Here is a 21,570-nt window from a genome sequence, read left to right on the forward strand (position 1 = left end):
ACATGAGAAGAATTTGGAGAAGTGGTACATGTTCCCTTGCTAATGGAAATTTTTGGTCATTCGAATGGAAACCAGACTTCAAACCAGGTGCTAATCCTCCACAAAGACATACTCAAGTGTGGATTCAAATTTCTGGATTAGGCCAGGATTATTGGTATCCTCGCCATCTCATGGAGATTGCCGGTGGAGTAGGGATACCATTACACATTGATATATAAAACTACGAAGGAGCCTCAATTTGGTTATTACGTCCGAATCTTGGTTGATATTGAATTCAGTCAAGATCTGCCAACTTCTCTTATGGTGGAAAAAGGAGTCATGTTTTCTCTGTAGCTATTGCTTATGAGAACTTGCCACATGAGTTTAAGGAACAAGCACTACTACAGAAAATGAATCAGACGACACCTCTCATACGACGCTACACTGTTTTCCGTGGTGTGAATCATTTCTCATTATTGAGACGACGGTTGTAAAATTTCCGTCTTCTAATATGAATTCAACCAACGGTTGTTTTTCATGCTAGATTTACGAATTGTTTCAGAAGACGTTTATAAATGGAAGCGTGGTGTGAGGTCGAAATGGTTATAGGGTAGCAAATTTTCCACCATTTGACAGCACTTAAATTTTCCCAGCACATAGTGGTGATACGATAGTTTGTTTAAAACTGTGGTATGAATCCATAGGCTTGCAAGTGAAACATGTCCACCAACATTCCCCCCAATTGTTTCCCCCCATTCTCTCCCCCTAAATCCATTTCCCTCCACCCAGGCAATAACGGGAGGCAAACTGAAAATTTAAAATTGGGCATTCAGACAACGTAAATATGAAAAACCATTGTCTGAGGGGGCTTGTCCATAAATCAAGTGAGGGCTTCTCCCAATATATAGTTGAATGCTGTCTAAATATAATTAAAGCAGTGAAAAAAATACACTTGGACAAAAAATAACCCTAGAATATAGAGGCAACCAACACATACCCCATTTGCAAAACGTCATTAGCCGCTGTTATGTCGATGCCCTTTCTCAACAGACCCAACCGGACCATCACTCTTCGACCAAACCTGAAGATCACTTGCCTTCCCATCCCATCACCTTAGGGTTCTTCCATTCCCATCTCTTCCCAATTCAATACCTAAAACCATCTCAGGCCTCACGTTACGAGGGTCGTGAAAAAGAGTGAGCTGACGGTGGACGCGGTTAGGATTATGCGAAGAGGGTGGTGAGAGAGCGACGGTGGGAAAGTGGGATGAGATTGGGGTTGGGTTAGGGTTTAATTAGGTGGTGGCGGAGATGCAGAGGCGTCGGCGGAGAGAGAGACGGAGCTTGGGGATGGGATTGGGAGTGGGATCGAGCTTGAGGGTGGGACATGGATCGAAGAATGATTTGAATTTGGGGGTGGGGGTCTTAATTATCTCCTTCATCTCTCTCTCAATTTTCGATTTCTCGTATTCTGTTCAATTTCAAAATCCAATCTTGAGGGTTTGGTGTTCTTCAATTTTGTCTTGAATTTGCGTTTTGATTGGTTTGGTTGCGTTTTAGGCGAAGGAGGAAGATTTGATGATAAAGGAGCCCAACCCTAAGAGAATGCATATGATTGATGATAAAGCAGAGAATTAGAAAAGCAAAGAAGAAGACAAAGCAAGCTGCTCTTCATCTTCTTCGACCGTGGGTGAGTTCCAGGTGGTTTATTTTTTTTCCTTTCTTTCTGTTTAGTTACAGTATTTCTGATTTGCTTTGTTTTGATGCAGAGAAGGTCATACCAAAAGCTCGCCCAAAGGTTGAAGTTAAACCGTATAGACTCCTCACTTTTGGTTCAAACTAATGTATTTTATTATTGATTATCCTTTTCTTTTCTGATTAATTTGAACTTGTGTTGTTCTTGATGTCTCTGTAGCGACCCGGAGGAGGAAGAGCGCGCAAGCTAGTCATGCTGAAAAGGAGAGGTAGTTGCTCAGACGTTTCCATGTATGTATTATGACACTGATTCTATTTAGCTTACAAGGGATGATCTTCTTCTTCATGTAGCTCTGATTCTGTTATGAGTCCTGAGCTTCTTTTTTCTTCTTCTTTTTTTAACAGATATATATAGAGCCATGGCCTTAAGAACAATGATGAGGAAGATAGGGAGTAAACTGTTACCCAGGTTTTCATCCATGCATAGGGAATAGCAGTATACGTTACTCACTCTGCACATGAGATGATTTCTTTTTACTCTATTGTTGCCTTTTCTTTCTTATCAAACACATATGAAGACTGTCACTTTCACATTGATTCCATGGTTTTGATGCTCCTTTTCATGTTTCTTTTCCATCCATTTAGAAATTGATCCAGTTCAAGTTAGTTTAATTCAGAATGATTTTGATGGTATTTAGTCTTCACATGAAGTGAAATTGCTGCCTACTTGCTTCATTGTGTTTAGAATACATTCAATGATTGTTGTCGTGCTCCAATTTTGAATATAACCCAGTTGTTTCTAGTTCTGAACTCTTTGCAAGGTCTTTTTGGTTTGGCAACCGACTATTATGTGTTTACACTTTGAATTTGTTAAGTAGTTGGGTTGTGAATAGCATATGGATATTGGGTTTTTTGTAATAGGATTGCAATACTGGCAGTGAGTCTTGATCAGTGTTCTATATATCTTGTGGTGCTAATCAGAAGGATAGTGTAGTAGAGGAACTAGTTATATACACCACATTGGGCTAAGAATTTCATTTTAGAAATTTAGTGTCATTTCCATTGATTGTTTACTGTTATGCTTATCATAGTTGCATTGTAATCTGAAAGTTGTCATTATCATCAGCATCTTCAACATTTTATCTATGTTTTATAGTTGTACAACTGCTGCGCAATAATCTAGTAGAGAAGTATCACCAAGAAATATATAGGCTCCTACAAAATAGACTCTAGTGTCAAGGATTAACTTTTTTTTTTTTTTTTAATCTTAAACTGAAATAGATGCATTGTAGGATTCTTTATTCAGCCCAGTTGTGTTTGTTACTTTGCTAAATTATATTTTCTGTGGTATTGACTGATTTTCCATTCCATTTAGTTTTCTTTTTCGATCAACTGGTCTCCCATTGTTTTTGCTCAATACTAATCATTATGTTTTGTTTTCTTACTATATGAAAGTGTAATACTGATGCACAAAGATGAAAAGAACTTACAAAAATATAAAATCCCAATTGTGGTATTAGGGAAGAAGATCAATCTCAGAGGAAGGAGATAAAAGGATAAAGAGAGGAAGAAAGATAGAAAAGCTTTTCTTGCTTGATCTGACCTACTGGTTGAACATAAGTTCAAGTGAAGTTTAAATATTTGGAGTGTGTTTGTGTGTGTGTTAGATGTTTTGTTTACTAAATTCTTCTTAAAGAAAATGGCCTTAAAAATCTGTAAACCGGATGCATGGATAGGATTTATTAGTTGGCCTATGGGAAAAGTACCAAATTCTTGTCTATATAGAATTTCTAGCTATTCACATTATTCCAAGTTCTATTGTTAAGGATGTTTATTCAGTTCTCTGTAATTGGTTCTGAAATGATTTGTTTGTTCATTATTTGTTTGGTGAACTACTGTTAGTTGTTATGTGCTATGCTAATTGGTAAGGAACTAAAACGATTCAAGTTATGTTTTCTTGTATGAGTAATGAGCTTCAATTTTTTTTTCCTAATAATTTGTGTAACTTCTTGTGAAATTCTTTCTCTTACCAGTAGCTCAAATGTCATACCAATCTTGGTCAAAATTTGTGTTTTTTGTTTCAATTGTTTCTTGTGACTAATGATGCATGCAGGAAGCCCCATTACTGTTCTTTAGGCCATGAAGAGTGCCAATGTTATGAAGTGAAGCTTAATTTTGAAGACAAAAGCTAAGAAGAGCAGGAGATCAGTGAATAGAACTTGACTTGGATTTTTTTTTTCTGTTCTCCTATTTTGTAGATACAATTAGCATTATCAGACCCATTTAGATTGTTCTGAGATTATAACAACTATCTATTATGATTAATTTTATGTTCATTTGGTCATTTTTCTATACTGATATCATTGTTGGATACACACACAGACAACAAATAAGCAAAAACCATCGTCTCAAATGTCACAATACAACGGTTAGAGTTATATCTGTTGTGTGAAAGCGCGCGCACTGAATTTTTAAGTCACCACACCACATTTTATGCTGGAATAACTGTCGTGTGTGTACAATTTACACAACGTCTTAAAAATAAAAACTGACTTCTGAACAACAAAGAGACCACGCTGGAATCCTAAAAACCGTGGTATGAGTAGAAGTCACACCACGCTGGAATCCTAAAAACCGTGGTATGAGTAGAAGTCACACCACGACATATTTATGTCGACAGCATGTCGGCAGATCTGTCGATCTATCAGACGACGGATTTAGTTGTAAACCGTCGACCCAATGATCGGTATACGACGGTTGAAAACCGTCGTCTGACAGCGTTTCATCAGACGACGCCTCGATAGACCACGGAAATGCAAAACGTGAGACGACAGTTTTAAACCGTCGTGTGAAGCCTTTTGTGTAGTAGTGAAGAGAAGCCAAGAAGTCGCTCTCATGATGACCGTGCTGAGGGTAGTAGAGGTAAAAAAGTTCAAACGAGTTCAAGATATCCTGCATGCAATCGAACACATACGGTGTGTCTCAACCTTTTTTTTTTTTTGAGGGGAAAAGAAGATATATTCTTGTGATTAAAAAGATCATACGACCGTACAAGGTCATTCTAGAAGATCCGAAGATCACCCTTTACATTCACTGCTCCACTGACCGTAGTCAGGCACACTTCCCAAAGGAAGATGCAAAAACTAAAATCCTAAAAAAGGAAAATGCGAAACACTAAAATCCAAAAGGAAAATACAAAAAACAACTAACAACTAAATTTATTCCTACACAACCTTAGTTCTCTGCATCTGCCTTGACTGACTTGGGGCCTAAGGCCTCTTGGTGACCCTTCCACCAGACCCTGCAGTGAATAGCTTCAAAATACTAAAATAGGATTGTGTTGATGAGTCCAGCCCCAAACGAGCTCACCAAGGCCCAACTGCGAATCCAGCCCAAGTAAGAGAGATAAGGGAAAGTGGGCTTGACCCAACAGGCCCAACCCACTCCCACTGCCATCATCCCTACACCCAGACTAGTTCACGCCGGAACCCTAGCAAGTCTATCAGAACTGCTGCCGCCTTTGGTTCAGTCCGGCGGCCTCCCCAGATACGGACCCACGGCAGCCATCCCGTCCGCCCAAAGCTTGCCTCTGTCGACGCTACAACCGCCCGATCCACTCACGATCCAATTGTCTCCTTTGGTTACCCAATCAGCCGGCGACTAGCCTCACCGCTCAATCAACAGAGAACCGGAGACCTTCGCCGCCTTGCAACTTGAAGCCCAAATCCACAACCGGCGCCGCAGATCCAGACCCGACCCGTCTTACCTTCAAACCCGACACCGGAAGAACCCTTGCCGCTGCACACGCCCAACACACACCAGACGAGATCGACGTCAGACGACATCCTCTAGCAGGCAGTGATTGAAACCGATGCCGCCGCTTTGCTGCACGAAACCCTAGGTTTCGGTATGCGGAGCTCCGAGTTTTCGGGAGCTCTCTGGTTGTTGTAAATTAAATCTCAACCTTAATTGTTTGGACTTTAGTTAATCTTCAACCATATTCATGGTTTGGTAATGTGTTTTGCATTTTCATTCTTTGTAAGGGATTTTGGTAAAAAGAAAAGACAGAGCCAATTGAATCAAAGATCAAGACACACAAGCATTCAATTGCGGGGGTAAGGGTTTCGCGAGCTCATTTGGCTTCGTTTGGTCTTTGATGTGTGTTTCAGTTGTAATATTTATGGACAATTAGATGAAATTTAGCACCAACGACAAAAATTCAAATAAGTGAAAGCACAATGGTGCAAAAAAAAAAAAAAAGGCTAAGCGGATGCTACAATTTGAATCTCATTGAATGGCCGGGTAGTGATTTTCAGTCTCCTCTTCTTTGTAGTTTTGGACAAGAAGATAGCAAGTTTACAACCATTCACACGAGAGACGAATGCAAGTGAAGAAAAGTAGGGATTAACACCATTATATGCCCAAGAGGACCACATGCTATAGCCTTTAGCCTTATGGGAATGTAAAGAAAATCATGCAGCCTTGTGCAGACCTAATTAATTAAGCAACCAAGTGAAAATTTTAGAACCAATTCAACATTTTATCACTGCAGTAGTATTATATGTCCATGGGAACCTACTGAATATAGAACATTAATTCCTTCCTCATCAACTTTGCCTCACAACAACAGAAACCCTCGAGATAAACAAGACTACGAAAAATTAAATGTGGAAATTGGAATCTCCGGTAAACAAGTGTTGCATCCAAGACCACTTCACTTAGCCTGTATTCCTCATCCCTGCAGCGATCCCGTTGATTGTGATTAGCAAGGCATCTCTGAGTTGTTTATTATCATCATCAGTTCTCAGTCTCTTAAGTACCTCAACCTGCAATAAGTTCATGGGATTGAGATAGGCAAGCCTGCTCTCGATCAGCCTCCTCAAGATCCGATTATTAGCAGATAGTTTCTCATGTCCACTAACCACCAACACCAATTTCTCTGTCGCTAGGAGCTCCATTCTCAGTTCATCACCAAGATGGCGCCTGCTGTTTGAGACGAGAACTTCATCATAGTGTTTGGATATAGGAACGTCTGCCTTCCCTAAAACCATCTCAATGAGGTCAATGGTGGACTGGAAGAAAGGCCATTCTTTGTACATGGCTTTCAAGTCTTCAGTGTGTCCCTTCTCACAAACCCCCCTTAAACCTGGTCCAACTCCAAGCCAAGCTGGAAGAACAAATCTGGTTTGAGTCCATGCAAACACCCAAGGAATTGCCCGAAGATGACCAATTCCTGTAGAGCTCTTTCTTCTTGTGGGGCGGCTTCCTATGTTGAGGAAGCCAAGCTCAGCCTGGGGTGTAGCCTCCTGGAAGTAAGTAAGGAATTCTGGATTTTCGTAGACTACGCTCCTATAATTCTGACAACTGATTTTTGAGATCTCCTCCATGAGGTTACGCCACTTTTGCTCTCGAGGAGGGTGTGGAGGACGCAACGTTGCAAGCAGCACAGCTGTTGTGTATATCTCTAGCTGTCTGACAGCAATCTGTGGCAGCCCAAATTTTGCCTGTACCATTTCTCCTTGCTCAGTTGATCGTAGAGTACCCTGAAAGATTTTACAAGCATGCACTACAGATTTAAAGATTTTGAGCAGAAAACTTGGCTTTTTTGTTTAACCATGTAAGATAAGGCTAAACAAATTCAGAATCTACAGAAAGAATGTATATTACATTATTACATGATTCAACCAAGAGATACGTGGTTTGACTACACTAGCATATCAATAACGTCCAAGTTCAAGACATGTAAAATGCGAATTGGTGAATACTTCTCCTTTTCGAACATTTCAAAACCATGAAGACAATCAAATTAAGATGAAGCAGATTGGTGAGTGCAAAACAAAAAGTTTACCATCACAGAGCCAGGCGGCTGGGATTGAATGGCAAGATATGTAGGGCCCCCTCCACGACCAATACTTCCTCCTCTCCCATGAAACAGGGTAACTTTGATATCATACTCATTGCATGCAGCTACAACATCCTCTTGAGCTTTGTAAAGTTCCCACGCAGCAGTAAAACGCCCTGCATCTTTTCCAGAATCAGAGTATCCAACCATCACCTGTTCAATATAACTTCGTAAGCTCCATGAGATTCATCGGAATTCAAAAGGTGCTTCTATATATAGATACCTCTTGATGCCCATTATGGTTCTTGATGATGTGCTCCCTGTACCAATCAATGGACAATAATTTCCTGATCACTGAGCCAGCTCCTCTCAAGTCCTTCACAGTTTCAAACAAAGGAACCACACGCAGCCTGTTCCAAGATGTATGAAAACTCAGTTTGTATATAGTGTAATTGCAATTTTAACATCAGTAATGAAAAACTTACAGGCTTTAATTTAATTCCCGATTTAAGAAAAGAAAATTTCAGTCGTCCCCTTCCTACTTTAATATCCTACCCATAAAAGTCAAAGATGCTAAGTAACCATGGACTACATAAGTATGAGGTGATCCATAGCAAGTAACAGAAATTTAATTGGAGAAGAAACCACCTTTTAATACCAAGCCTATCTATTTTCTATGCAATGGGGAATCAAGATGGATCATAAAGGTGCTTAACAACTACAGCTTCATTTGATGTGCACACGAATTAACAAAATGATAAAAATCTAGAGAAATAATCCAATGAATAAATGAAGTGCAAATATCAGATGCCATGTGAAACAAAAAGGTTACCATAGAGGAAGAATGTAACTAAAGAAGGACCCTTTAATCTAGCAGTATCAACATAGAGCATACTTACGTTCCACCAGGACATGGCTTTCCTATTTCTCCACTAACGGCAAGTCGTGCATCTTTTTGCAAAAGCTCCACAGCAAGGACATCACTTGCCTGCGAATTACAACGTACATGGTAGCATTTTTATCAATTTTAACAAACAATTCATGTATAGAAACTTTGCAATTGGAAATTCAAGTTCCTTAGCCTTGTAAATGCAAAGCTGGAATACAAATCAATAATGAAAGTCGTATGCCATACGTTAGAAGCCATAGAAATCACATATGCTCCAAGCGAATCACTCCCTAGCTCAGCAGCAATGCGGAACGTATCCAGTACTTCTTTAACATCAGAAGCAACCTGGAAAGTCATGAGGAGATGCATGAGTCTCACACATGAAGCATCAGGGTAATAACAGGAAGGTTGCAGTTTTAAAACCCAAATTAGTAATTCTCTCATTTCTATAGTTTCTTTTCCTTCCTATTTCTTGCCCCTTTTGGTGGATCAAGTCAAACAGAGACATCTTCAATTTGAAAGACCTTAGTTTGATTCCTCAAAATAACACCTTAAAACTGACCTAATATCCATTTTAGGAGTAAATTCCAAAATTTACCCAGCCATCAATGAAAAATGGATTTTGGTTATGCAGAACTATATTTCCTAATTTTTAGACCAAGTACTTTACAAATTCTATTTTCAAATCTACATTTCCCTTTGAATTTGCTAGGTATAAACAGTTGTTGAACCACACCTTCATAGTTTAAGATTTTGGCCAATAGTGGTAAACCAAGGCTTTCTCTTCCTATCAGAAAAGAAGATCCTGAGTTGGAATTCTAGCAATTGCAAAACCTCCCAATTAAGTTGAATGCATGCTATTAAGTGAGTTTGAGAGTATAAAACAAATTGTTGACCTTAATCCTAACAGCTTAAACTTTTGGGAATAGTAAACAACTCCATCATCAAGCTATATCAACTTGTGCTTATCTAAAGTTCATTCCCTGTAGGCAAATAATGACTACCATGATTTCATTTAATTGTTGTAATGAAGAGACACATTAGATATATAGCAAAGAATTCTTGCCAGATTTTTTTGAAATATTCGGGTAGAAGTAACTTATTCTGAACTTTGGAAAATAGTAATCCTAACACTACTACCTTACCTCCATGCTAGGTGAGACTAGCGGTCTTTTTCCTTTGAGCTCTCTTGTTAGAAATTCCAGTTTCTTTTCTTCATCCCACTCACTGTATGTGCCCATATCCAAATATTTGGTAATTGCATCAAGTGTTTCAGCATGTCTACCAGATTCCTGCCCCAATGCAATCTTCAGTTAAATGTGTTTCAAGAGCAAGCAACTTTTACAATAAAATAAAAGCACACCTGACGCAAGTCGAGCTTCATTAATACCATCCCAAAGGTAGCAACTCTTCGGATCAAATCAGCAAGCCGACCATCAGCTAGGATCCCAGATCCACATGATTGCTGCAAAAAAAAATGATAGTTGTCAACTTGTCATTCAACATTACATAAGAAGTCTGTATGCATGCAAATGTGGCAAATTTGTGTCTGCACAGAGAGAGACAGAGAGATTACCAAAGAGTCATGGCATGTCATCAGTGGTTCTATAAGTTCATCTGATGTGTCATAATACTCTGATAGATTAAAATCGCAAGGCAGATCCTCTAGAAGAAGCTCCAATCGTCTTCGTGTCTTCATAAGCTGTACGCACAGAACATACACATGCATAAGTAACATAACAAAAACAAATGACCGTATAATCATTCCCTTTCAATCAATCTCCTAGACAAGCAAACATTGTCAGAATAAACAAGCTGTTCCAGAAAAGGGGTGGTATCATCCCAAACCAGCATCACAAAAATATAAATCAATCAAGCTTAGCTATGTATCCACTAACAACTTACTTGACATATTCAAAGCAAATAAACATACCTTGTCTTTTATATTACCAAGAACAATTCTATAAGGAGCAATTGCAGATCTCTTAGTGGGTTTTGGCTCCAAAAGCTTCTGGAAACTGGACCTTCCAACCTGGGACTCAGCAAACATTTTCCTTTTGGCAATGAGACTAGCATTACGAAGAGAGTTCTGGGATGGAGACTTTGCCATTGGAGATCTTGGAGATTCCGGACCATCCTAACAAATGAGATGACAACATATTGAGTTACTGCTACCTATTGTGGAAACTTAGATGTTAAACCACAGAAGAATAAATAACAATGGTAGAAGCAAATCTCAGCATCCTAAAAAATGCTTACCTGCTGATTGAGTAGCCCAGTTCGAGGAATTTCAATTCTGGGATAGTGAGAATGACCAACATTGCATTCTGCATGAAGAGGCACGTTTACAGGATTGAGAAACCATGAGTAAATACATTAGGTGCTGGTAAATAAACACGTCAGGAAGGCAAACAATCAAAGAGAAAAAAAAGTAACTGCGAATAGAGATTCTAGGTGGAAAGAAAGCTCACTATTATACAGATAAAGTAAAATTTTCTTTATGAAAATTGATTCCCTCCATATTTAGAAAGGAAATAACTACAAGGGCTCATGTGCTACGCATTGCCTTTTTTGGAACTGATGTCAGTTCTCTTTGTGACATGCTTGAGCAAGTTCTTATTTATGCAACAAGGGATGGCAACATATGAAAATAATATAAAGGGGAAATTACTGGTCACTCCCTCAACTTTTGGGGCGTCGACAGTTCAGTCCCTCGTATCATAATTTTAACAAGTAGCTCCTCGGACATTCCAATCTTACACAATGTGGTCTAAAATTACTATTTTACCCCTCGCTTCCTTTTTTTTTTGCTCTCTCTCTCCTCCCCTCCCCCCTTCTCTCCCCGATCTGTTCTTCATCTTAACCATTTACCCAGACATAAACAAATCGTGAGAGAGAGGTGATTGATGGATTAGAAGCCGAAGACGAAGATTGTGTGCACCTCGAGTCGTCGAAACAGTAGCGGCTGATCTGGCCTTCTTGGTCGCCGGCGTTTGGCTCGTCGGTGTCGATGATACCAGCTTCTGGGCTAGTTTTTCTCCTCCGCCGAGCAGCCCTAACTGCAATCCTCCATTCCTCGATTTCCTGCTTTAGTCCTTGGAGCACTCCCGACTGCTCCATCAACTTGTCTCCGCCTCCACCCTCCAGGTACAGCCCTTGATCTCTCTCTCGCTCTCTGAGTCTCCGTTTTCTTCTGCTTCTCGGCGAGTGGCGACGGCTCGGTCGAGCGGGTCGGCTCCTCAGTCCTCTCCTCCTCCAGTCTTTAGTCGATTTCCATTTGAATATTTGATGATTTGTCGATTACTCGATTTGATCTTATGACTTGTAACTAGTTGAGTTGTTGGACTGTTGGTTCTTACTTCTTGGAATGGTATTGACCCACTAGACTGTTGCCTTGAATTGTTGAAATGGGTTGATTTAAAGTTTTCAAATTTCAGCTATTTCCATTTTCCAGTTGATCGAATCTTGAATTCTTGTCTTCTGGATGGCGTAAACCATATAATTACAGTCAAAATGATATAATTGAGGTTTATATAATTGAGTTAACAGAAGACTCAATTACTATAATTGATTGTATAGTATGGGTACTAGGTGTATTGAAGAATAGAAATTGTTCTTGGTTTTCTAGGTATGAGTTTGTGCTTAATCTTGAGCAAAAAACTTTGTTATAAGTTATGGGTATGATCTGGGTTTATTCAGAAAAGAATCAAGATCAGTTGATTTTGTCTGAGAATAGATACGAGGAAGAAATAAGCTTCTTGGGTATGATATACCAATATTTTCTGGGTAAATGGTTAAGATGAAGAACAGATCGGGGAGAGAAGGGGGGAGGGGAGGAGGGAGAGAGAGCGAAAAAAAAGGAAGCGAGGGGTAAAATAGTAATTTTGGACTACATTGTGTAAGATTGGAATGTCCGAGGAGCTACTTGTTAAAATTATGATACGAGGGACTGAACTGTCGACGCCCCAAAAGTTGAGGGAGTGACCAGTAATTTCCCCTAATATAAAAGTAACACAACTTTCGAGATCCTCAATTTTTCTATAAAATTTCTATAAAATATTTCTTAAAAAAGTAGTTTTAAGAGGATAATCGGATGTTCACCAGTGCAAGAAGGTTGATCAGCTCTAGCTGGAAGTTGTGTTGGAAGTGCCGCTGCTTGTTGCTTTACCTGATTTCTACTATAACACTGATGATCCCAACTATGGCGATCCTCAGATGCAGATTCTGAAGAGAAAATTTCAATTACATTAACTTTATAAATTGATCCACAAGTATTTTTATCATCTATTAAAAATAAATTGAAACCTTAAGAATCCAGGGGAGATGACCAGTGCGTACTTAGAGCAAGTTCACCCGTTGGGTCACCGAGTCACCTACTATTCACTGTTTTTTAGTGTATATTTTCATTCTCTGGGTCACGAAATACACTGTGTCCGTGACCCAGGGCACGAAATACACTGTGCAGGTCACCATGGTGACCCAGAACACTGTACAGGGTGACCCAGGGCACGAAATACACTGTGCTCGTGACCCAGATGGTGAAATTAACACTAAAAAGCAGTGAATAGTGAGTGACCTGGTGACCCAACGGGTGAACTTGCTCTTACGCATAGAAGAGTTGGGGGTAAGAGAAGTCAAATTCCCATAGGTCCATAAAATACACAGACTTTTGTAAACTAGGACTACAATTTTTCCACTCACTTTCACTATTTAACCATCTGGTCTATCCTGCCTGGCAAAAAAATAAAGTAAGAGTGTTCATCTGTCTTTCAACATTTTTTATTCTGCATACACAGAAGTGAACTAGAGATTTACAATTCTTCGATTAATAAGATCCGGCCGAGTCTCAGACCAACTTAACCCCAGCCCCTCAAACTAAAGTGTTCAAGCAATAGAGTCTTGATTAGCGAAAAAAAAAAAATCATAAACACAGGAGTAACCTGTTAAGGAAATTGTGCAAAGAAAAACAATGCAAGCTATGCTTTGGTAGTCATGCGGATATTCCAAGCAGCCAATATTAATGACCCCTAAAAAGAACTGCAATATGTCATACCTTGCTCTAGGATCTCATGTGCCAGTTTTGACAAGCTATCACTGCACCTATTCATGGATAGTTCAAATTTCAGGCTATCCACTTCTCGAATATAGAGATCAATAGTCATCCACCTAGATAAAAGTGAGACATCTTTTGTGACCTGAAGCAATAAAAAGAGGCAAGTTGATAGAATTGTGTAGAAGAGCTAGACAGTCTGACAGCATTAGATATTCTACCTAAACAATAATCTTAAGTTTGCAATCTATTCATGAAATCTGCAAGCAAACTGGAATCCTTAAAACTGAAACCTCCTCTCTCATACCCCAAAGAAAAGGATTGGGAAGGGATAGAAGAAATGCAGGGTAAACTGATGGTCTAAAACTTTACACAACTAAGTCATGCTTATCCATCAATCTCTCGTACAGTACAGTAACTAATTCTAAGTACCACGGCTTGCTTTATTCCCCTCAAAATATGATTTACTGCCCCATGAATTACCAACACTATCACCATTACAGTAAACTAAGTTATGTATGACAGAGATCTAATATAAGCCAAAGTTATGATTAGTTCATGCTTCAGGTCCTTTGTTGACATGAAAGGCCTCTTCTAGATTTAAGAGAGTAAATAATACCATTAGGAGAAGATTTACGGATAAAATATCAATAAGACCCATGAGTACCTTTGCTGTCACATTGGGATTTCCATCTCTATCACCCCCCATCCAAGACCCAAACCTGATTGGTGTGCATTTCAGTGGAAGTGGTTTTCCAGTGTGCTGATAAATAAATTTAAAAAGATTATGAGAAAAAGTATGCAACGACAGAAGGTAGTATGTGCATATACAGAACTTGACACAGATCAATCCCAGAAACGAATTTGAAGTAAAACCTTCTTTAAAGCATTGCTGACACGACGTAAATAATGAGGTACAGCTTTCCAAAGGGACTGCTCCACAATGTTCAAACCTGTGGTAAACAATATATACAATTTTAGTTTGTCTGTAAGAGATGCACACGATTTCAAAGAGCCAAAGAATGTTAATATCATTGAATCGAATGTTGAAGTGGTTTACCTGCGCTAGCTTCATCAACTGGTGTGGGTTTATGGCGCCTAAGCTCATCTGTCTGCCATATAGAAGTTATCTCTCGCACCTATAAAAGCAAAAGTTAAATATAAATCATAAGGAAAATTAGAGATCAAATATCTACTATATCAATGTCATTAAGATGCAATCCCCCTGGCCCCAGCAAATGGTTTTGGAAGAAGAGAATAAGGTTGGAAAAACAATACCATATCTTCAATCACCATATCTCTCTCTTCAGTAGTAAGATCAGGTCGGTCTTTTAAATCTAAAAGAAGCTGCAAGTTACTTGATATGATTAGTCTAAAGAGAATTTTACAATATGTCTTTTAATCATAATGTTCAACATCCTAAAAATTGAGCAAAGCCACTAGCCACTCACAGAAAGTTTGATATGTTTGTATTGTAAGGTTCGGCGATTAATTTGTGTAGGATGTGCAGTAAGAACAATCTCAACCTCCTGCAGCAAGAAGAATTTAAGGTTGAGAACAAGATAGCTAAATGACTCAACAACAGTAGAAATACACACACGCATCTTATGTTCCACAATGTGCTGATAAAATGAGGCAACATCAATGAAGCAACAACTTGAGCTCATTAAAACAAGATCATATATCCTTAATTGGGTGAGTTTTATCTTTTACAGAAACCTAAACAACACGAGTGATATATTTTCCGCACTATTTTTTGTCTAGGCATACAAATCAAGACAATGGATACAAGGAAAAGAACCAACCTGCTTGCAAACAGTCTCGTAAAGCTGGTCCGGGGAAACTCCACGTTGCAGAAGCTGATAAAAAATATCATCACAAGATTTTGACAGGGATGCCACATTCTTTTGTCTACGAACCCTGCACAAATCAACAAATTTCTGGTATATTCACCAAAATGCTTATAAAATTCACAGCTGAAAGAAATTTCAACCAATTTTTGTTTTTTCATGTTATCTTTTAGGAAGCTAAGTGTCAATCCTTGATAGACAGTACTATTTCCGAAAGCTCTGCTGCTTCATATTTCATTTCCAAACAAATATAAACACAGAGAGGCACATATATGAAACTCAACATTTTTTTTTTTTTTTTCAAAAACAAAATAACAAAAAGGTTGAGTATAAGAAAGAAAAAAAGAGAGAGAGAGAGATCAAGTTCTTCAGTCACGCACCTATGATGAACTTCAGCAATGCCCATCAAATTGAGGTAATGGCTGAAAGCACGAGCGAGAGTGAGTGCCTCCTCTAAGCTCATATTCGAAATGTCCGACGCTAGCTGCTTCTCCAGGAGCTCCGCCATGTCCTCTATCCCCGCCAGCCTCATACTACAAGCACTCTGAACACAAAAACGCCCCGTTTAGATTCACCGTAACCTTATGTTTTCCTCAGCAATTAACCAAACCAGGTCTTGGAAAACAAAGCTAGCGAAATCAAAAGCAAACGAGAAGGTGCAGAGCGTGAAAGAAGAAGAAGAGGCCGGGAACGTACCTGAGAGAGGGTTCTGTAGCGGTCGACTTTCTCCCTCATCTGAGCTCCGACTTCTCGCTGCAAAACCTCCAGGAGAAGATTGCCGAGCATTTTACAATCGTCTTCGAAGCTCTGGAACGAGATTTCCTCGGCGATATCGTCCGTCGTGTCCGTCATCGTTGCAGAAACAGAGAGAGGATGGAAGTGAGTTTTAGAGAGAGAATTGTGAGAGTATTCTAGAGAGAGAAGTGAGTGCAAATAGAAAGGGAGAGAGAGTAAAATGGTGATACGGACTGAGCCGCGGTGATGGTGGTGGTGGAGAAGGTAAAGAGGAATGGAGAGAAACAGAGACGAGGGAGTCGCACAGTACGTACGGATATTTCTGGAGGGTTATTGTGGGACCCACTTTTACGGAATGAAATGCCCAAGGGATTGTTCACAAGTGGCACTCTCCCCGGGTTTAGAGGGCAGTTATTCCGGTCGGAACTCCGTGACCAGGTGATTTCATTTTTGAAAATAAATGTGGTAAATAAAATGTTTAATTATTGGGAATAAAATTCAAATTTAACACCCCCAATTCTGAGTTTTTTTTTTTGTGAATTTCGTTAGAGCTCCAATTTTTTTTTTTCAATCGGCTGATTTATGTTCTCCTTTAGTCAATCGTGTTTCTTAAGAAGTAATTTTTTTTAACTCACTACTTTATATTACAAATTGAAGTTTGCTAGTTACTTATTGTAAGCTCAATGGATGACAATAAAATGCATTAGTATAACCTTCGATTGCAACAGTATAATTATATACTATGCAAATAAATGAACGTTGGTTGTTTGAATTCAACCATGTTATCGTTAGTGTTCTTAAATTTATAGGATGAATCATTATAAATGTCCATTCAATATTAGATGCAAAAATGAAAACTACTATCTTACTATTTTGACTTTCAAAATGAATTTGTTTTATTCATCATCTAATTTGTATGCTCTTTCAAAACTTGTTGTATATCGTATACAAAGGAAAAGTGAAACTTATTTTCATTTCCTATGGACAATTCTAGGTTGAGCAGAGTATGTTAATTATAATGCTATACATGCCCATAAGAAACTCAAGTTTGATTAAGAAATGTATATTTAGTTAAAATTTATAGAGTGATTAAATCATTGAAATGACTAAATTTGTTATTTTAAAAGATACTAATTTGTTTGCAAATTATATGAGTGAGGTTATTTGAGGAAGTTTAGTGAGGTTTAGTGAGTAAATTTAGTATTTAAAAATTTGATAAGAGGTGTAAAAAGCATAGAGGTCAAGTGAGTAAATTTGGAGGTTTCAATAGAAAAACTCATAAGAATTTTGTGCAGTCCAAAAAATTGAAATTAAAAATCAATAAATTTGATATTACCCATCTATTTATAGCATATTAATAGGTATTGTATAAAAAAATTAACCTAATTCGCCGTCATTTCGACATGAAATAAACCGGTCAACCCTTTAAAAGCTTCTACTTCCCTAAGGGGAGCCGACCCTTGATGAGATAAAATTCTCTAAATTTTTACATTATTGATATAGCTCCTACTCACGAGAGCGTGAGAGCTGACAGATCGAAAAAATAAGTTACGAGTGAGCGGTTATGAGCATATTAGTTTTATATTGTATTTAAGGTTTAGGGTTGACCTATTAGATCGAGACCCAAACGACGACAAAAATAGCTGAAATTTTGACCATAACCATTTCTTCTTGTTATGATAACATCCTACGGTCGATTTTGATAAAGTCTATTTCCTACACATTGTTGCTCATGGAAGGTATACTTTTCATTACAACTAATAAGCTAGTTATACCACATTAGTAGACATATAAGAATTTTGTGCAATCCAAAAAATCGAAATTGAAAATCGATAAATTTGATATTACCCATCTATTTATAGCGTATTAGTAGCCATTGTGTAAAAAAATTAACCCAATCCGCTGTCATTTTGGCATGAAATAAACCGGTAAACCCTTTAAAAGTTTCTACTTCCCTAAGGGGAGCCGACCCTTGATGAGATAAAATTCCCTAAATTTTTATATTATTTGATATTTCTCTTATCCACGAGAGCGTGAGAGCTGACAGATCGAAAAAATAAGTTACGAGTGAGCGGTTATGAGCATATTAGTTTTATGTTGTATTTAAGGTTTAGGGTTGACCTACTAGATCGAGACCCAAACGACGACAAAAATAGCTGAAATTTTGACCATAACCATTTCTTCTTGTTATGATAACATCCTACGGTCGATTTTGATAAAGTCTATTTCCTACACATTGTTGCTCGTGGAATGTATACTTTACATTACAACTAATAAGCTAGTTATACCACATTAGTAGACATATAAGAATTTTGTGCAATCCAAAAAATTGAAATTAAAAATTGATAAATTTGATATTACCCATCTATTTATAGCGTATTAGTAGGCATTGTGTAAAAAAATTAACCCAATCCGCCGTCATTTTGACATGAAATAAACCGATCAATCCTTTAAAAGCTTTTACTTCCCTAAGGGGAGTCGACCATTGAGGAGATAAAATTCCCAAAATTGAAATTAGAAATTGTTAAATTTGACATTACCCATATATTTATAGCGTATTAACAGGTATTGTGACAAATACATTATTTTAAGCTTTTGGTTCAAAATTCGGTCAACTGACTAGGTTTTTTTTCCTTATTTTTATTAACTCCACACTTCAAATTGTAAGACTATTGATGAATATAAGACTTGATATACAATAATAAAATACACGTCACAATGAGTCGGTGAGAATTTTCGGGACTATTATGATTTTTAGAAATGTGAGAATTTTAGAAATCATTAATTTCTAGCTTTGAAAAATAGTCCAAAGAAAATTCCCGCCTATCATGGCGGCAAAATTTTGAGCTCAACTTAAAATCCCGCCCACTTTACCTTCATATTTCCCCTCATCGATTCAATGATAATAAAAGAAAATAGTTTCCTCTATTGTTGAATTACTCTCTCTTTCTCTCTGTTCCTCCCTTCCGGCCTATCGAAGGAGCTCAAATCCAAAGTCCGAGCAATGCAAATTCGCTCAGCACAAATGGTTAAAGAGACGAGCCCATCACATGCAGTTGTAGACTTGTAGTAGTAGTCATCGTAATCGACAGTGGTGGAGGAGTCAGAGTCATCAGGATGTAGAGCAAGGTCCAGAGGCAAAAAGCGAGGCGACCCAATTCCAGGTATACACAGACACTTTTAAGTTTCATCATCGCTTTGTCATTTGTGTTTTTCCAGTTCTCCCTTTTATTTTGCTTATCATGAGAGAGAATCTAACCTGGTCTACATTCTGTTCTGGCCAGACCGGTCCTATTCTGGTCGAACTCCTCCTAGATCATCAAACCGCTGCTTTAAGCTTGCGTCTGAAGCAGTCCTGCATCTCTGTTATTTTCATGATTCTGAATTTGGTATGCTGTTTCTTTTTGTTTCCTCTCTTCACAGGTTTATAGAGCTTTCAGGCTTAGACGGATGCTATTACGGGCGTCTCATGATCAGACAATCATGTATATGTAGTATAGGTACAAACTTCTTTTTATATCAATTTGGGTTCAGTCATGATGAATTATTGTTGTTTAATCTTTGGCTTGTGTTCCGTTTGTCAATTCAGATATGTTCATGATTTTCTTAAATTTGGGGCTAAATAATAAACTTAAATTTGGGGCGCCCTCTACAATTCACAATATTAATAATCTCAATTCGGAAGTAAATTGGTTAAATGGTGATAATATGATTGTTTTTAGTTTTATAATTATTATTGAAAGTGTCATTGGATTATATGCATCAATGTTACTGTATGACTTATTGTCAAATGATAAATTTGTGGATTTTGTGTATTTGATTGAGGAATTTTGTGTTTCAAGGCCAAAAACTCAGAAATATTGTATTTTACTGCAGTCTCTGGCTCTGTAGGCATTGTATGATAGGTCATTACTGCCATAAAAAGCTTCAGATCTGCATATATGTCTATTACGTTGCAGTCTGCCTCAAAGAATTCACAAGCATGTTGATTGTGCTAGTAATTTTGAGTTCTTGAATCAATACAAGTTTTGAGACAGTCACAATCTTATTGTTCATGTACTAAAAAGTTTATCAGCATGGTTGTTGTGCTACAATTAGGTTCGCTTTCTACTCTGTATGATCAATATGGCATTGTGATTGGAATGTAGATTAATGCATCTGGTCTATAAGTTGTGTCTGTTTAATTGATATCTGCCTTAATTGATTTATCAGTTTCCATATGGGTTCTTGTTACATGTCTGACAGTTTTGGCTTATGATCAGAATCTACAAATGGAATTCTGATCCAGCTCAATATGAAAGTTTATGGAATGTAATCAAGTGATTCACTGTTATGGGAATGTAATCAAGTGATCACTGCTGGAGCTGATTTAAGTGAAAATGTGGTGCATTGGTGGATGAAATTAATGAGCTGATGGATCCTTTGAATCTATCAAATGGAGACATGTTGGTAGAGAATGCAATTATGCTTCACACAGAATTGCCAATGAAGCAGAACCTCTATGGCTTAGTTATGCTCTTGATGTAGATGCTTCATATGTTTGCTAATGTTTGGGCGTAGACCTCTATTTTGAGGCCATATTAGCCTATGATGTAATTTTGTTATGTAATTACTCTGCTTTTATCAATGAAATATCTTATTCCAGAAAAAAGAAATTGGTTTATGAAGTGTACACAGAGTATATACAAGCCCACCAAAAATAAATAAATATAGGAAGGGTGCCCAAAGAAAATTACAAAACATCAAACAATAGAAGACGGATTCGGTGAGAGTTCTTGCTCCTTGGTAACAGGATAATACACACTGATATAGACAAAAGCAACGAACTAAGCTGCTGCTGAAATTCAAAGAGGGAAAACTGATCTTGATTCAACTATTCCAAATATGCACAAACCCAGGCGTTTCTTCAGTAGAAAATGCCATGAATTAATAAGAAAAAGAAATGAGAGTGCAATCGGACTAAACCTCTCCCATCAGAGTTGGAATCTCATACTAAAACCAATAAGAATCATTAGCTGCTTCCTCTGTTTTAAACTGTTTTATAAAAGCCTGAAGCGTCATACTTATTTACCATCAACATGTAAAGGATCAGATCTTCTACTTTGATTCATTCCGATATTCAGCCCTTGAGCAATCAGAGTAGTTTTTCATCACCTGGCTCCCCTTCAACAAATTTGATGCCCATGGTTCCATTCCGTTGTAGAGAAATCAGAAATGTACCAAGATTCAGTCTTCGTAGGAATACGCCGCACCTCCAGATCTACTTCTTCTGCACACAACTCCATAAATTCCATTCCTTTTTACTTACCAGTTAACCAAGCTTGGGGGAAGTCATCCACTTGTACGTACAAATCTTTTCACCCGAAGCTGAAAGAAAAATCCAAATTCACCTCAAGGCACCCAACCAACAGTTACCGGGAACAGGCATAGCCTTTTCCATCTACACCTCCCCTTAATAAATTTACATGTGCAGCTCACGTGTGTGGACTCAATTACAACGAGCATTAGAAGCTCCGAGCATGGAAGACGTT

At 38.1% G+C, this 21,570-nt stretch overlaps 1 protein-coding gene and 1 long non-coding RNA gene across 5 annotated transcripts; one reads left to right on the top strand and one right to left on the bottom strand.

The window, feature by feature from the left end:
• Nucleotides 1-6,134: 6,134 nt before the first annotated feature.
• On the bottom strand, nt 6,135-16,381 carry LOC133709998 (phosphoenolpyruvate carboxylase 4). 4 transcript variants are annotated; one of them, XM_062135965.1, is made up of 20 exons: nt 16,001-16,375; nt 15,685-15,848; nt 15,260-15,374; nt 14,906-14,983; nt 14,733-14,801; nt 14,515-14,593; nt 14,331-14,407; nt 14,122-14,217; nt 13,458-13,599; nt 12,506-12,628; nt 10,664-10,731; nt 10,338-10,541; nt 9,981-10,106; nt 9,768-9,869; nt 9,550-9,696; nt 8,651-8,749; nt 8,415-8,503; nt 7,799-7,925; nt 7,522-7,728; nt 6,135-7,216 (listed from the first exon to the last, which is right to left on the bottom strand). In XM_062135965.1, the coding sequence occupies exons 1-20, from the start codon at nt 16,154-16,156 to the stop codon at nt 6,392-6,394; spliced, it is 3,093 nt and encodes a 1,030-aa protein (XP_061991949.1). In that variant the 5' UTR covers nt 16,157-16,375; the 3' UTR covers nt 6,135-6,391. The 4 variants fall into 4 exon arrangements, with proteins under 4 accessions (XP_061991949.1, XP_061991950.1, XP_061991951.1 ...); XM_062135966.1 differs by lacking the exon at nt 8,651-8,749 and having other exon boundaries at nt 16,001-16,377; XM_062135967.1 differs by lacking the exon at nt 12,506-12,628 and having other exon boundaries at nt 16,001-16,376.
• Nucleotides 16,382-19,163: 2,782 nt separating this feature from the next.
• Nucleotides 19,164-20,531, top strand: LOC133708954 (uncharacterized). Its single transcript, XR_009846119.1, has 3 exons — nt 19,164-19,203; nt 19,463-19,539; nt 20,302-20,531. It is a non-coding gene; the product is annotated as an uncharacterized LOC133708954 (long non-coding RNA).
• Nucleotides 20,532-21,570: the final 1,039 nt, after the last annotated feature.

The sequence above is a fragment of the Rosa rugosa genome, chromosome 5 (genome assembly GCF_958449725.1).
Source record: "Rosa rugosa chromosome 5, drRosRugo1.1, whole genome shotgun sequence".
In the NCBI taxonomy this organism is placed as follows: Eukaryota; Viridiplantae; Streptophyta; class Magnoliopsida; order Rosales; family Rosaceae; genus Rosa; species Rosa rugosa.

Excerpts from the sequence above, each read along its gene's own strand:
- LOC133709998 (XM_062135965.1), bottom strand. The coding sequence starts at position 16,156 with ATGACGGACACGACGGACGATATCGCCGAGGAAATCTCGTTCCAGAGC. Across the intron at positions 10,107-10,337 it reads TTGGTAATATAAAAGACAAG|CTTATGAAGACACGAAGACG; the intron begins GTATGTTTATTT and ends CTGTGCGTACAG. Across the intron at positions 8,504-8,650 it reads TGATTTCTATGGCTTCTAAC|GCAAGTGATGTCCTTGCTGT; the intron begins GTATGGCATACG and ends TGTAATTCGCAG.